At 47.0% G+C, this 15,158-nt stretch overlaps 1 protein-coding gene across 1 annotated transcript in view; it reads left to right on the top strand.

Annotated features, from left to right (window-relative positions):
• Positions 1 to 15,158, top strand: part of Anxa2 (annexin A2) — a 40,538-nt gene that overhangs the window by 16,310 nt on the left and 9,070 nt on the right. The window contains exons 4-5 of the mRNA XM_005347678.3: positions 10,087 to 10,181; positions 13,822 to 13,935. Coding sequence (XP_005347735.1) covers positions 10,087 to 10,181; positions 13,822 to 13,935 — 209 coding nt within the window. The remainder of the gene's footprint in view (positions 1 to 10,086; positions 10,182 to 13,821; positions 13,936 to 15,158) is intronic.

Here is a 15,158-nt window from a genome sequence, read left to right as displayed (position 1 = left end):
CCCGCAGGCACCAACTCTGTGCGCCCCCCTGCAGGCACCACACTCCTGTGCGCCCCCTGCAGGCACCACACTCCTGTGCGCCCCCTGCAGGCACCACACTCCTGTGCACCCCCCTGCAGGCACACTCTGTGCACCCCCCTGCAGGCACACTCTGTGCACCCCCTCTGCAGGCACCACACTCTGTGCGCCCCCTGCAGGCACCACACTCATGTGCGCCCCCTGCAGGCACCACACTCCTGTGCGCCCCCTGCAGGCACCACACTCCTGTGCAACCCCCTGCAGGCACCACACTCCTGTGCACCCCCCTGCAGGCACCACACTCTGTGTGCCCCCTGCAGGCACCACACTCTGTGCGCTCCCTCTGCAGGCACCACACTCTGTGCGCCCCCCGGCAGGCACTGTGCGCCCTCTGCAGGCACCACACTCCTGTGCACCCCCCTGCAGGCACTGTGCGCCCCCTCCAGGCACTGTGCGCTCCCTGCAGGCACCACACTCTTGTGCAACCCCCCCCACATAACTAAAAGTAAAAATTAAAAAATATTGCTACTTTAAAACATGTACACACGCAAATACAGTCCACTTTGTTAAAACAATTCCCCTTTCACCAATGGGCCTGTGATTCTTGTGATTTCTCTATAAACCTTTGCAGAAACACCCTAGAGGCTAATAGTTAACTTATTCAACAAAGATGGCGTCTTTTACAAGCCTAGCACAAAGGGTGCTTTTTATCCCCGCGCGAGAAAGCTCTCAGTTCACTGGAATGTAAGGATTGCGTGGGTGAACTCTCACCACAGCTGAGATGCTCATGTTAATAAAAGTACTTCCAGGCCCTCCCTGAGTCAGCAGGAAAACATTATAGTTCCCAAGCAAAGAAAGCCCTGAGGGCTGAGACATGGGTTCCCACATTCCTGTGTGGGCAGGTGTGGCTGACATCACTACCACCATCTTCATCGTGGTTGTCTTCACCAGGGTTTTTTTAAGTACTTCTCATCATGGGCAGATGGTGCATTGGGCCCTCTTGGAGCTCCCCACTTAGCTGGCCTTCAGATTAACTTCTGATGCTACGTTGTGCCCTTCCCAGTTTACCTACGACACCACGGAGGGTTAGCTACCATACTTCCTGTCTGCTGGCCTTGGCTCAGACATGAATTTGAACCCAGTCCTGCCCATCCCCAGCCTGTGTCACAGCACCCAGCTGTTAGGATTAGACTCATCACTTTGTCTTAGGCCATTTCCAGGCATGAAAGCCCGGGTGTGGTCTGATCCTGTTGTCATTCAATATGCTTCCCAGTTGCGGCCCAGAGTTAGCGAGGGCACCTGTTTCTTCTTCCTTTTACCCCCACCCCAGCATTAGTGCTCAGTGTTGTAGCTGGAATCACTCTGCCACTCAGGTTTTTTTTGTGTGCCTAGTAGTTTTAGTAAATAACGGTTTTCTTAAGTCTGATGCTATTTACAAGAAAAGACTTAACATGTTTTGCTTTAAATGTACTTTACAAATGTTTATCAATATTGGTAATTTAATATGCTCATTTGAACATTCATTCACATCAAACATGTCAGTTCTGCAGGAAAATGACAATAAAATATAGTATACTATATGTTATTATGATAGCTACAATTTTTACTCAAAAAGAGGGAAAAACAAAGGCACTGGTAACTGACTTGTGAAATTAGGAATCATTGATTCTTGTGTTTTCAATATATTCTGTTTCTGTGTTTTCTAAATTTTCCACGATGGTCATGGACTGCCTTACTGGAGACAGGCAGCACAAGCTCATTACGAACATGCCCCTGATACCTCAGATAAGTAACAGCACTCAGAGCCAACAGGAATCTGGAGTGATCAGGACACTCCTGAACACCTTCACCTTGGATGCTTCATCACAAGCTGGCTTTGTTTTAACATCAAAGGAAACAGGGCAAACCTTGAATGTTCATAGAAACACAAACCAGGGCTGAGGGATAGCGGTCTGCGCCCTTGCACCTGTGGCAGACGAGGTGATCAGGGCTCTTGCAGGCTAGGAGCTGGGACATGCTGCCCGGGACTGAATAGTAGCTATCAAACACGAGGACTGGGCATGGGCAGAAGCCGGGCATGAAGACAGTGATTAGGAGGGGCAGGGTGGGTGGAGATCTGGGCCTGGCTCTAGCCTGGTGACTCTTCTCTATCCCTTCCCCTGGCACCTGTGAGAGCCCACCTTTGGGCATCACGGTGGCTCACTTCTAAAATGGGCTTGCCTGCTGCGTCCGTCACAGTTTCTCTTTCTAGCACATGCAGTGTCCCTTAGCAGATGGCGCTCTGCTTTTGCTGCTCCAGAGTGGCGTGACTTCCTCTACCCCTGAGTCCCTAACAGTTCCCCAGTCATGGTCTTGCAGTGTAGCCCAGGCTACCTCAAGTTCTTGATCCTCTTCCCCTTGTCGCCCCATTTCTGGGTTTACAGCTCTGTAGAGTCGATCACCTCCGTGCCTCCTGCGTCCCCAATCCATGCTTCCATCATGGTTCAACACTATACTCTGTTTAAGTGGTCTTATTTATTAACCTTTTAAATTTTTTATTTATTTTTAATTTATATGCATTGGTGTCTTGCCTGCATGTATGTCAGAAGCCCTGGAGCTGGAGTTATAGTCTTTAGCTGTCAAGTGGGTGCTGGGAATTTAACCTGGGTCCTCTGGAAGAACAGTCAGTGCTTTTGACCCTGAGCCATCTCTCCAGCCCTCTGAACCTTTGCACACATGCTCAGGCTCATGAGATTGGTTTTTTTGTTTGTTTGTTTGTTTTGGTTTTTCGAGACAGGGTTTCTCTGTGGTTTTGGAGCCTGTCCTGGAACTAGCTCTTGTAGACCAGGCTGGTCTCGAACTCACAGAGATCCACCTGTCTCTGCCTCCCGAGTGCTGGGATTAAAGGCGTGCGCCACCATTGCCCGGCTAGGCTCATGAGATTGTGTGAGGAGGTAACAACCCACATAGTATTCAAAAAGATACACAGATATCAGAGCACAGAGGGAGACAGATGTGTGTGCGGGACAGGCAGCAAAGGTGCCTTAACAGAGTCTGGGTGTCACCCAGAAGACTGAATGGTCCCCATGAGCTTTGATCCATTTTTACCAGCTGAATTTAGCTCACTCTTTGTTTCTAGTCGGAGGGATATTGAATGTTTTCTTCGCATTACCTAAACCCGGTGCAAGGTTGTTGTATGTTTACTCTCTGGCCTGAGGTAGACCGTGCAACACCTTACGTAATTTACGTCTAGTTAGAAGCTGAGTTAAGCCACACAAAAGTAGTAATATTGCTCAATTAACAAGAGGTTTCTAAGGCTTGATCTGTAGGAGTCTCTTGGTCTAGAATGGCCTTGGGTTAAATATATACTATGGAGTGTTCAACACAGCTGGGGATGGTTTACCATATGGGTCCAAATAACTAGAAAGGAAAGTCAGCTAAATTAGAAAAGGATGAATCTCGACTCCATGAAATAGATGGTAATTAGCGACAGCACAGCCCTGGAGTTAGCGCTGCTGCCAATGAATCCAAGCAGCTTTGGCGTCTGCAGAGGGGAGGGCCCGGAGTTGCTCTACTACTGCCAGTTTGGATTTGAGCAGTATTTGTGTTCTCCGGAAGGGCGAGGGCGCCCCTCCCTCGTGAGCGAGCCCAGCTATAGAAGTGAGTTGCTGCACTTCTTCTCTCTTATATTTTAAAATAGCACCACCTAAGATTCCCAGCGAGGCCGCAGGGCCTCCCTCCTGTGCACTGGAGAGTGAGCCAGCACCGGTAATTTTGGTTTCGCTTGCACACCTGGAGGTGGATACAAGCAGCTGAGTGTGGCAATTAAGCGAGTTTTTTTCTCTGAGGGTGCCAGGAGGTATATTGGCTGGGGGGCAGAACCTCTTACTTGCAAGATTTGGGGGGGGGGATGAGGACGACAGGGTAAAGACTGAAGAAAACCCTGCCGCTGTGGACAACACTCGCGAGGAAGGTCTTTGGAACTCACTGGCCCAGGGCATCTCATTCTGCTAGCAGGGAGCCTGTCCACTCTCCCCTTTGTAGAGGCCTCCCTCTTGGGGTTGAGGGTCACTGCAAACCATCTCACAGCTGTCCTCAGAGGCAGATGAGGCCCCTGGTGAGTCTCAGATGCACTAACTCCTGAGCACAGCTGTGGTCTCTGAGGGCATGGTCTGCATAGCTATGTAGGTACCAGGTGGCTGGAAAATTCAGGGGCAGGCATCCTCAGGGCCTTTCATCGCTGGCATGCCTCCATTGGCTGCCTCTCCTCGGCCCTTTCTTCTTTGTAAGAACTGCCCTTCTGTCTGGTGAGGAAATCCAAATACCGGTTTCACCCAGATAGGGCAGAAGAAACCAGATTCGTATCTGGCATCTCATCTGCTGGTGGCTTGAGTGAAGAGTGGGCCTGCTGGTTTCTGTGGCAGCTTCCCTGTTCCACGTGGTAACTGGAGTAGCGGGGCATAAAAAGGGTACTTTTTATGTTACTCCATTAATGAATAGATTCGTGTCTTTGTGTTTTCCTGCTGGGTGCTACATGACATTTTGGAGACATACTAGATGATTTTCTGAGCACTAGAAGGGCTTTTTAAATTTTTTTGCTATGTAGTCAAGAACAACTTTAAATTTCCAATCCTTCAGTTTCTACTTCACAAGTGCTAGGGTTCCAGGTGTGCACCATAATACCCGGTTAGTGGCACTAGGTTCCCAGCTCAGGACTTCTTGTATGCTAGGCAAGCAGCCTACCTACTGAGCTACTGCCCCCAGCCCTGTGTTCTGGATTATTAATGCACCCCTTGCCTTTATTAAAGTAGATAAGGCCTTAGGTCCTTTCTCAGAAATTTAACCAAGGTGATATCAGAACCGAGTGGGAACAGAAGTTTGATCTCCAGGCTAAAATGCCTTTTTGGGTGCTTAGCTCAACTAGGCTGTCCTTTGTTGGACTAGTTGGAAATAGTTCCTGGTCACCTTGCCCCAAAATAATCACACAGAAACTATATTATTTAAATCACTGCTTGGCCCATTAGCTCTAACTTCTTATTGGCTAGCTTTTTTACATCTTAATTTAACTTATTTCCATTAATCTGTGCATCACCATGCGACAGTGGCTTACTGGCAACTTTTCAGCATGTCTGTATCTGGCAGCAGCTCCATAGCTTCTCTTCTTTGCCTTCTTCCTCCCAGCATTCAGTTTAGTTTTCCTTGCCTACCTAAGTTCTGCCCTGCTCTGCTACAGGCTCAGAGCAGTTTCTTTATTCACCAATGATATTCACAGAGGGGAATCCCACACAGTTCTTGAACTGTCCATGTCCACAGCTATATCACACCTAAGAGGCCTGATGCTTCTCCGCCCCTACCCTGTGTTTACATTTTCTCTCCCAGCTCTCAGGGAGCTTCCAGAGTTTACCTTGAAACAGTACTGTTAATCTCCTGGAAGCCATTAGCAACCATGGTCCTGTCTTCTCTCTACCCTGTGTTTTCGTTGGCCAATGATTGAATCCAGGCCAGAGCTAGGTCTGCGTCAGAGAAGCCGAGGGAAGAGCTTGCCTCCTGCCATTCTCTCAGGCTTTTTTTGTGTTCTAGCAAATGATGTTTTATGACGGTCCCTGCTTTATATCTGCGAACTCCAGGCATTAGGAGAGAAGCAGTGTGCCCCGGGTCATCAGGCCTGGGTTCCAGATACTGTCCCGACCACCACCTCTATTGCTGCTACGTATGCCCTGTGTTGGTTATTTTCTCATATCTCGGTCAAATACATGACAAAGCAGTTTAAGGGAAGAAGGGTTTGTTTGGGCTCACAATAGGAGAGCATGGTACATCACATCATGATGGGAGGCATGGCAGCAGGAACGGGAGGCAGCCGGCCACGTGGCACCCACAGCCATCAAGTAGAGAGAGATGAACGTTGGTGCTCAACTCAGTTTCTCCATTTCATACAGTCCAGGACCCCAGCCCATGGGATGGTGCTGCCCCCATTTATGGGGGGGGGCTTTCTACCTCTGATAACTCTATCTAGGCAGACCTTCTCAGACATGCCTAGAAGTTTGTCTTGTAGGTGAATCTGGACCCTGTCAAGCTGATAATATTAACTGTCATAGTACCCCTGGGTCCCCAGCCCAGTCCTCTCTGTGGCACACTTCAGACTCTGTGTAAAGATGATTTCTCCTAAGCCTCAAAATACCAGGTTATCCAGCAATCTGAGCTGTGGTCCCCACCCCTGCCTCCCACTCCTGGATACCTGCATAAGGCAATTTTCATTTTCTTTCCAACCAAACAGCTCCCGTCCCTAGGCCTCTTGAGCCCTCATCAAACAGATGAGATCCACTCTGTGTGCAGTCAGCGTGTCTCTGCTGCTGTGAGTCAGCATCCTGTTCCAAACGGTCCTTGGTTCCTTGCCACGGACAGTGGAGACACGCATTTTCCATGGAATGCCGGAGTACAGGGCAGACGTGGATTTCTACCCACAGAGGGGGGAGGGCGGGGTCAGCCATTGTGGGATTCAGCCAACACTTGAAATGTGTCTTTTTTCTTTTTGGTTGCTCAGAGACAGGGTTTCTCTGTGTAACTCTGGCTGTTCTGAAGCTTGCTTTGTAGACCAGGCTAGCCTTGAACTCACAGAGATTCTCCTGCCTCTACCTCCTGAGTGCTGGGATTAAGGGCATGTACCACCACTGCTCAGCTACTTGAAACTTTATAATGCTTGAAAAATATGAAAAAACAAAACAAAACAAAAAAAAAAAAAAAAATATGGTGGATAGTTGAAAAGACCTGAGCCCCCAAAGTCACCGCTTGAACCCAGCTGCCACTCATGACTTCTTAGAGCTGTCATTTAGCAAAACCCTTCCTTAGGAACAATTCTTCAATTGGAATACTGAAAAAATGTAGATGATTAGATTGGCTAACCATTTTCATCTAAGGAATGCACGTTTAACCTTACCCTGTGCCCGTTTGCTCACCTGGAGTCAAGTACATACATCTTGGGTCTTTGCCAGTCTTAAGCAACATTAACTTCTAAGGTTTGAGTGTGTTTGATAAAGTTTAGAAAGATCACCCGAGTGGGGCTCAGCAGTTGCAAATGCTCCCTGCCCTTGCAGGGAACCCAAGTTTGGCTCCTTCCCAAAGACTAGACTGACTCCGGTTTGACTAACCGGATACGGGGCTGCTGGGAGAAATGTGAAGTGCTCCTTCGTCGGCTGAGATCCGGGAGAGCAGTTTGCACAGCTATCTCTTTCTGGGTGTTATCTCTTGCCTGGGTTGTTTAGAGAAGAGTAAATATTTCCTTCCCAAAGACGGCCATGACCCCTCTGCCTCATGGAAGCGGGTGATGGTGCGAAAGTGCAGTACGATGGTAGATGTTCCCGTTCCCCAGATTGCTCAGTCACCTCTGTCAGTGAGCACCAGAGAAGGGGTTATCCGGGAGTGGTGGGAAAATGCTGCTTCGGGGTCCCAGCTTCAAGAAAGTCCTAGTGAGCAGAGCTCTGGTGAGGACTGACGAGTTTTGTTGTTTGCTTTGATTGCCTGTCTGACTGACGTGAAGTCATGCTGTGGTGTGGTGTGCATGTGGAGGTCAAAAGCTGACTTCTGGGAGCCAGTCCTCTCATCCCGCAATGTGGATTGCTCCAAGTCTCAAACTCTGCTCATCGAGTTTGGCAGCAATTGCCTTTGTCCACTGAGCCGTATTGCTTGCTTGGGACTGAGTTTTAGTAAGTGTTCTGGAATTTCCGTACTGGTCAGCCAAGGGTCACGTTCTGACCTCAGGGAGGCTTTGACTAAGTTGACCGCCATCCCTGATAACATCTAGGTGGAGGTAATGTTAGGTTCTCTCAGAGCTTCCCTGTGGGACTGTAGGCCTTTGTCCTTTATCCCCAGCTTCGGCAAATGCGGAGAGTGACACACAGGAGCCAGCATTTCCTCAGGTCACTGATGCAGACCTGGGCTACAGTCTGAGCTTCGGACTCCTCGTCCATCAAAGAAAAATAAGCCCGCATCTCCTTATCCTCATTTCTTAATCGTCTGAAAGCCTTGATATGTGACTTAGGCTGACTCCAAACCTGCAGTCCTCCTGCATCAGCCTCTTAAGTGCCAACATTATCATGCCATGCCAGATCATGCTCAATGTCTTCTGAAGTGAGGTCACTAGTTAATTCTAGTTCAAGGACGGTGTGACATTCACTGTGTATTTCAACACACCCCTCCACCAGATTTATGGCCTTTATGAATTTTGCAAGTACATTTAATTACCTCACTCCTTGGATAATCACTGCTAAAACTTTGATAAATATGCTTCTCCATCCAGTCTTATACGCAGATACATACTCTTTTTGTTTTTTTGTTTTTTGTTTGTTTGTTTGTTTGTTTGTCTTTTGAGACAGGGTTGTTCTGTGTAGCCCACACCACTTTAAGTGTGTGGAAGCAGAGGCAAGCAGATCTCTTGGAATTTGAGGCCAGCTGGGTCTAAATAGTGAAACCCTGTCCCCAAAAGAAAAACAAAACAAAACAAAATTAAAAAATGAAGAACTAAATAAATATCAGATTATACTGGGCCCACGGGTTTACAATCTATGCTTTTCTTTTTATGTTGAGTATTTTTCCCAGATTAGTCAATACTTCTGTGCTGTAATTTTAAAAGACCACATAGTATTCCATGATGTAGACAAAGGGATATTTAACCAGCCTCTTATTGGATTTACAAGGCTGACATCAGCATCCTCAGAACCGACCCAGGGTCTAGCAATAGGGCCACTGTGTTTACACTGACTCCTGCAACATCCGAGATGAAGTTAGAGACGTTTGCTAATATGCTTGTTTATTGTTGTGACTTCACTTTGAAATAAGTATATAAAAGTTTTTTTTTAATGTATTATCACTTTTTAATGTGTATTAGTGTTTAGCCATGGGAAGTTTTGGTCCCCTGAAACTGGAGTTACAGACAGTTGTGAGCTGGAGTTGAACTCAGGTCCTCTGAAAGAGCAGTTAGTGCTCTTAACCATTGAGCCATCTTTCCAGCCTCCATCTTTATTTGTATGCCCAGAAATGGTAACTTTCTAATGACACAAGCATCAGGATGTGTCCCCTGTCCATCTGCTTATTGTTTTACCCACAAATATCATAGTTCAGGGCTCTTGAGTGCTCCAGAATGCCCTTGACTTCCTGTAAGACAAGCCATGTACAGTCTGGGAGTGACCTTGTGAGCTCAGAGGTTCCAAAACTACTTATCTAGTTATGGCAAAGACTCTTCATTTTATTAAACAAAGTTCATAGTCAGGCAGGAGAGAGCCTTCTCTGAGCCTGAATCCTCAGAACCAAGCTCTCCTGACTTAAATGACAAGTAAGGACTATTTCTGATATAAAATTGGAAACCTTCAGATACCACTAGGCATTGCTTATCTTTGTAAATACACATGTTCCAATTAAAATAGGTACTGAAACATTTGGGCGGTACTTCAAAATTCCCAATTTAGATTTAATTTAGATTAAAACACTTACTCTTTTTTAATACAGTTGTAAAATTGATTATTAAAGTCACCTATTGAAGATTGAAAGCACAGGAGGTGTATTTTCCTTGTGAGACAATCTCGTCTTCAGTACGTGTGGTTCTATTAATCAATTAAGCTATTAAAAATATAACTGCCATATTAAGCCTGACTCGTTTGTCATGACAGCTGGGATAATTATAGAAATTATACCTAGCCATTTATACAGTCGTAATCTTGCAATAAATATAAATAATTGTCTCTATTAATTCATTTTGAAGGTTCTGTCTATTAATTCTCCAGCTAAGTGGCAATTTGGGCACCTTCATTTAAAACCCTCCTAAATCTTTGTTGTTCGTTCCTTCTGGCTGCTAGAGCTTCACACACAAACCTCCCACGGTTGACTTCAGGAACCAATTCATGAACCAAATAGCTTTTAAAGTACAAATATTTAAAGGGTCGAGGGCAATGAGAGTGTCTGCATTGGGTCGGGAAGGGGGAAGAGCTGGTCCTGACAGCCTAGTGTTGGGTGTGGAAAAGAACACGTGGGATTCACTGTAGAAAAGTCCCGTAAGTAGGAGAGCATATTGGGTAACTGTTCACAATTGTTTCTCCACAGGAGTGGACGAGGTCACCATTGTCAACATTCTGACTAACCGCAGCAATGCGCAGAGACAGGATATTGCCTTCGCCTACCAGAGAAGGACCAAGAAGGTACTGGAATCTTGGGGTAGGGGGCAGGCCTTGTTGAATTAATGTCCTCAGATGTTGCCTGTTCTGTTCTTAGTTACTGTTGAGTGTGTGTCCCTTGCTTGTGTCATCCTGCATACCCCGGGGATAGCAGGTTCTTGAGCTTCCCGGTCGCCATTCTCTTGTCTTCATCTTCCATCTTGGGTTGCAGGTGTATGCAACCACATCTGGCTCTTTTACATCCAGCAGTCCTTACCTGCTGAGCCATTCCTCCACCTCTACCCCTGCCCAACATTCTTTCTGTGCATTGCGGCTCTTCTTTAACCAAAAAGAGTCTTGTAGAACTCTTGGATGTCCAAGGCTTCCCTCTTATATCCTTGTGAGGGTTCCTACTCACACAGGTACACCTATGGAAGCTGGAACATAAAGGCAACACCCTAGCACACATGAGGGAGACTTTCTGAAATAGGCCTCAAGGGATACCGGCAATGGTACCACTTGTGGAGGGCTGACTTTGCATCGGGGACTGTGCTTAGTGCTTTGGATGGAGCGACTCGCTTCTTCTCCTGCTTCTTCATCAGATGTTGTGAACAGATGGCTTTCTCCACTGGGCACTGATCTGAACAGGATCTTCTCACTGACACTGAAGGACTGGGGAGATGATTCAGTTGGTAAAGTACTTACCATATAAGCACGAGGACCTGAGTTCAATCCCCAGCATCCATGGAAAAAAAAAAAGACAAAGCTAAATACACTGGTTTGCTATTGTAACCCCAGGGCTAGGGAGTCTAGACAGGAGGATTCTTGGGGCTCCCTGGACAATCAATCTAAATGATTCAGACAGCTCTGAGTTCAGAGAGAGACCCTGTCTCAAAAATCAGATGAACTTCAATTGAGGAAAGAAATAAACATCAACCTCTGACCTTCATGAATAAACACACATGTGCACATGCAATTGTACGCATGTGCATATGAACATATGTACACACACACAAAAATAAATAACATGCTTGGCATCTTCAAATTATTCCAGCAGTTGGGCTTGTCTGAAGTGCTGTGGTCCTTCCACTGTCTTCAGTGTACCTCACTCTTGCTAATTAAGGAGTCTTGCGTGTTTTCTCCTTTGCTGGCCCACAAGTGGTTAAAAGCAGCTCCCACTTGTTCATCTTATTTGACCAAGGCATTGGTAAATTTTTTTTTAAAGGACATGCTTCTTAATTTTTAACTTTTTTTTTCTATGAAAGGCTTTCCATTTTTTCTCGGACGGTGCCTTAAGAGTGACTTCATGTAACTCCCGTCCGACTTGAGGTTTCCACTTCCAGGCACAGTAGAGGTCACCTGAAAGGATGCCAGAAGAGACCGTATGTTTCTCGAGTTGACATGACCACCAGGTCCTGGGAGTCACAGGTCAAGTAGCTCCCTCCTCCACACGCTGGAACAGTTGGAAAGGACATAAAAAGGAAAGCAGCTGGCTCCCTTCATCCCGCAGCCATTAAAATTCTTCTTCCAGTAGACTTGTATTAATCTTCAGTGAGGCGCAGAGGGGAGTGTTTTATGTCTCTAGCTTTCCCAGAGGATCTGAGAGCTGGGAGAGCCAGGTTCCTGTTGGAGCAGGAGGTCTACTGCCTTGGCCAGTGGGAGATAACTTCTCATTCAGTGTGGTCTTAGAGCTGTGCAGGCACACGGAACTCGATTTCACGTTAGATAGCTGGAGAACACAGATCCTTCAGAGTCTGTTGGAGTCAAGGTGTTATCAGAGTCGAGAGGCAGGTCAGCAAATACAGAGGTATTGCCACGTGCTTGGTAGGGATGGCCTGCTGTCCTGATGGCCCAGAATGAGCATCTGTCATAGAAAGATGCCACAGCTGCTTGAGGTTGTTTCTGAAGGACGTCCTGGCAGTTTTTTTCAGATGCATTGTTTGTCAAGGGCTAGTCTAGAGTAGCAATTCTCAACCTGTGGGTCATGATGCCTTGGGGGCAGGCAAATGGCCCCTTCAAAGGAGCTGCCTAACACCATCAGAAAAAAGAGATTTACATTAGGACTCATAGCAGTAGCAAGGTACAGTTATAATGTAACAAAGATAATAATTTTATGGTTGGGGGCATCACTACAACATGAGGAACTGTATTAAAGGGCTGCAGCATTAGGAAGTTTGAGAACCCTGTTCTAGTGCGATACAGACTGTCCCTGCCCAGGTGGTAACCACAGATCCTGGCACAGATAGCAAATGAGGGCCACGAGGAGGAAGGAAGTTTGGAGTTTCTGCTTTGCACATTCAAACCAGTTCTAGACATGAAGTTTCTCTCTACAGAGGACAACTGTTCTTTTATTAATCCCTTCTGGGATTTTTGTTTATGCTGAGTCCTATATTGGACATTCTGAGCAATGCAAGTCAACGTGGAAAAATCCAATGGGTGCCCAGATGCCCACTGAGGTTGGCGCAGAGATGGTGACGTGGAGTGTCAAGGGCAGACTAAGTTGGGATCACTTAACCTCAGGGTTCCAATTTGGAAGGCTGGCGTTGTAATTGGTATGTGTTGTTTTAGAAGGACCCTCCTACTTCCCATGCGTACTTAGGACATCAGAAGCCAGAGAAAGAAGGTGAATGGGTGGGTCCCCATGCATCCTCAGATCTACATCAAGTCTGACGTTCTTGACAAGTGTGGGTTCAGAAAGATTGTCTCTAAAGCAAGCTACACATTATCTCTAGGAGCAGGGACAGGTTGACCAGATAGCTTGCTTACATGGCCAAATTTCAGGCCAATGAGAAACCCTATCTCAAACAGAAAGTGGAAGGCACCTGAAGAATGATACCTAAGCTTGTCCTGTGACCTTTATACACACGTGTGTCATCATACATGTGTACACATGAACACACACACACACACACGAGAAAACAATTGTTGTTCCAGTCAGTTCAGTTCAGCCAGTCAGTACATAAGTGGTCATATGTCCAATCTCCGAGCAGATATGTGTAGGAGCCACGCTGAATTAAGGATTTGTCTACAAATGTAAGTGCTGCCTCAGACTTAACTCAAACCTCTTTTCACAGTGATAGGGGCACCCCTGAGAAATGATGTTCAGCAGCGAGTCAAAGGAGACTCTAGGGGGCTGGAGTTCACATCAGATTCATTAGTAGCACCCCGAATTGGAGGAGTAGATGGCTCAATGTGAGGTGCAGTGTTTTAAACAGGGAAGGCTCGGAGCCACTCCCAGCCCCTCTAGGCCATCTGGTTCCTTCTGCCAGGTGCAAGACTCCACCCTAGAGCAGCTCCACAAAGGTCTTCCTGGGATCTCAGCAGCCCCTGAGGGCTCTGCTCTTCTTTCTACCACACTTCTTTTCAGTTAGGCCTTGACCTTGGAAAGTGCCCTGTCTCCCACGGGGGCGTCCCCACTGTACTGTGAAGCCCTGCTCCTAGCTCTCTCTCTGCAACTCTGATGCTACATTGGTTTCTAGCCTGGATGTTACTGGATTTTGTTACAATGTGGCTTCTGACTTCCTAGTCTGTTGAAAGGAGTGTCGGGAGGGAAGTTCTCTCCAGACCACAGGGTCCTCGAAGCCTCACAGCCTGCTTTTTAGACAGAGATATCTTATTTCTGTCTCACTGGCTTTAAAGTGGCTATTGGTCGTAAGTGTGGCTCTTAAACGTCTCTCTTTTGCAGGAGCTTCCGTCAGCGCTGAAATCAGCCTTATCTGGCCACCTGGAGACGGTGATTTTGGGCCTATTGAAGACACCTGCCCAGTACGATGCCTCTGAACTGAAAGCCTCCATGAAGGTAAGCACGTGCGGGGTGGCATCTGCCAGCTCTCCCATTAGTGGATGTGGATTGCGGCTTTTTGAGTGTAATTAGGTGATTGTCAGTTGTGTTGAATTCTTATTTGAAGTCATTTCCCACCCACCCCCAGTGCTATAAGTTGTCAGGATTTGAACCAAAAATATTTCAATTTCTCTTTCTCTCTTTTTTAAAGACTGCAAAGAAATTTCCTGATGCTGAGAAGCCAGTTAGCAGCTGCTCAGACTTGGCACCTGGGCGATTGGAATGCCTTTTGGGAAAAAAACGGCTTCCTTGATTGCACTTCCTCTTTAAGGAGGATATGTGGGGTGTTAAGGAGAAAGAAAAACAGCTTTTGTTTAGCAAAGCTTGCAGATTCTGCCCGTGCCCTCCTGGTGCCGCTTCCTCTGGCTTTCCCCAGTCCAGTCCTGGTTCAAAAATTAAGATTTGGGCCCCAAATCAGCAACATAGTGCAGGCAGGGCTCGATTTCAGGCTGGAAATGGCACCTGGATTCAGTGGCAAGTTTTGGCAAGCCATAATATTGTTATCTAATATTTGATTTCGCAAAGTTATTTTGCAAATGGGATTTGAGGTTAAATTAGTAAATTCTAGTTTAGGCATATTATAGATTTTGTGCCCACCTGAGCTAGACAATATTACTTAAATGTAAGAGTTATATAAATGTCAGACACAGCAAAGCTCAGGACCCCTTTTCTCTGGATGCCTGTGACACGTTGGATAATCTGATGCTGCCCTCTGCTGGCACTGCTGGGTAAGGCATCTGTAGTGAGGGGAAGCGTACAGCACACACAGTTGAGTTACCATCCTTTCCCAAGGACACAGGGGTCCCAAGGGCACGGGGGTAGGGTGGGATGAGGCTCCTTTATACACAGGGTGTCACCACAACCCTGGACTTGATAGCACAGGGCCACTGTAGGACGTGTTAAATGTCTCTTTTCTTCAGTTCGTCAATATAGCTCAGGTGGCTCTCAGTTTATTTGGGGGGTTTGCCTTGCCTGTCCTTGGTAGGCTGTCCTGCAGGGCAGCTGTCAGGAAGAATGGTACCATGTCAAACCAGCACGGGCTGCATGCTAATAATCCCAGCGCTCCAGAGGTGGAGGCAGGGGGATCAGAAGTCCAAGGCAAACCTTGGCTATGTGGGGAGTTTAAGGCCAGGCTGGAAAGAAAAGAGAGAGGGAAAGAAAGAGGGAGAGGGAGAGGGAGA

This window comes from Microtus ochrogaster, chromosome 5 (genome assembly GCF_000317375.1).
Source record: "Microtus ochrogaster isolate Prairie Vole_2 chromosome 5, MicOch1.0, whole genome shotgun sequence".
Lineage (NCBI taxonomy): Eukaryota > Metazoa > Chordata > Mammalia > Rodentia > Cricetidae > Microtus > Microtus ochrogaster.
Note: the sequence above shows the minus strand (reverse complement) of the source record. Positions and strands in the feature narration are given on the sequence as shown.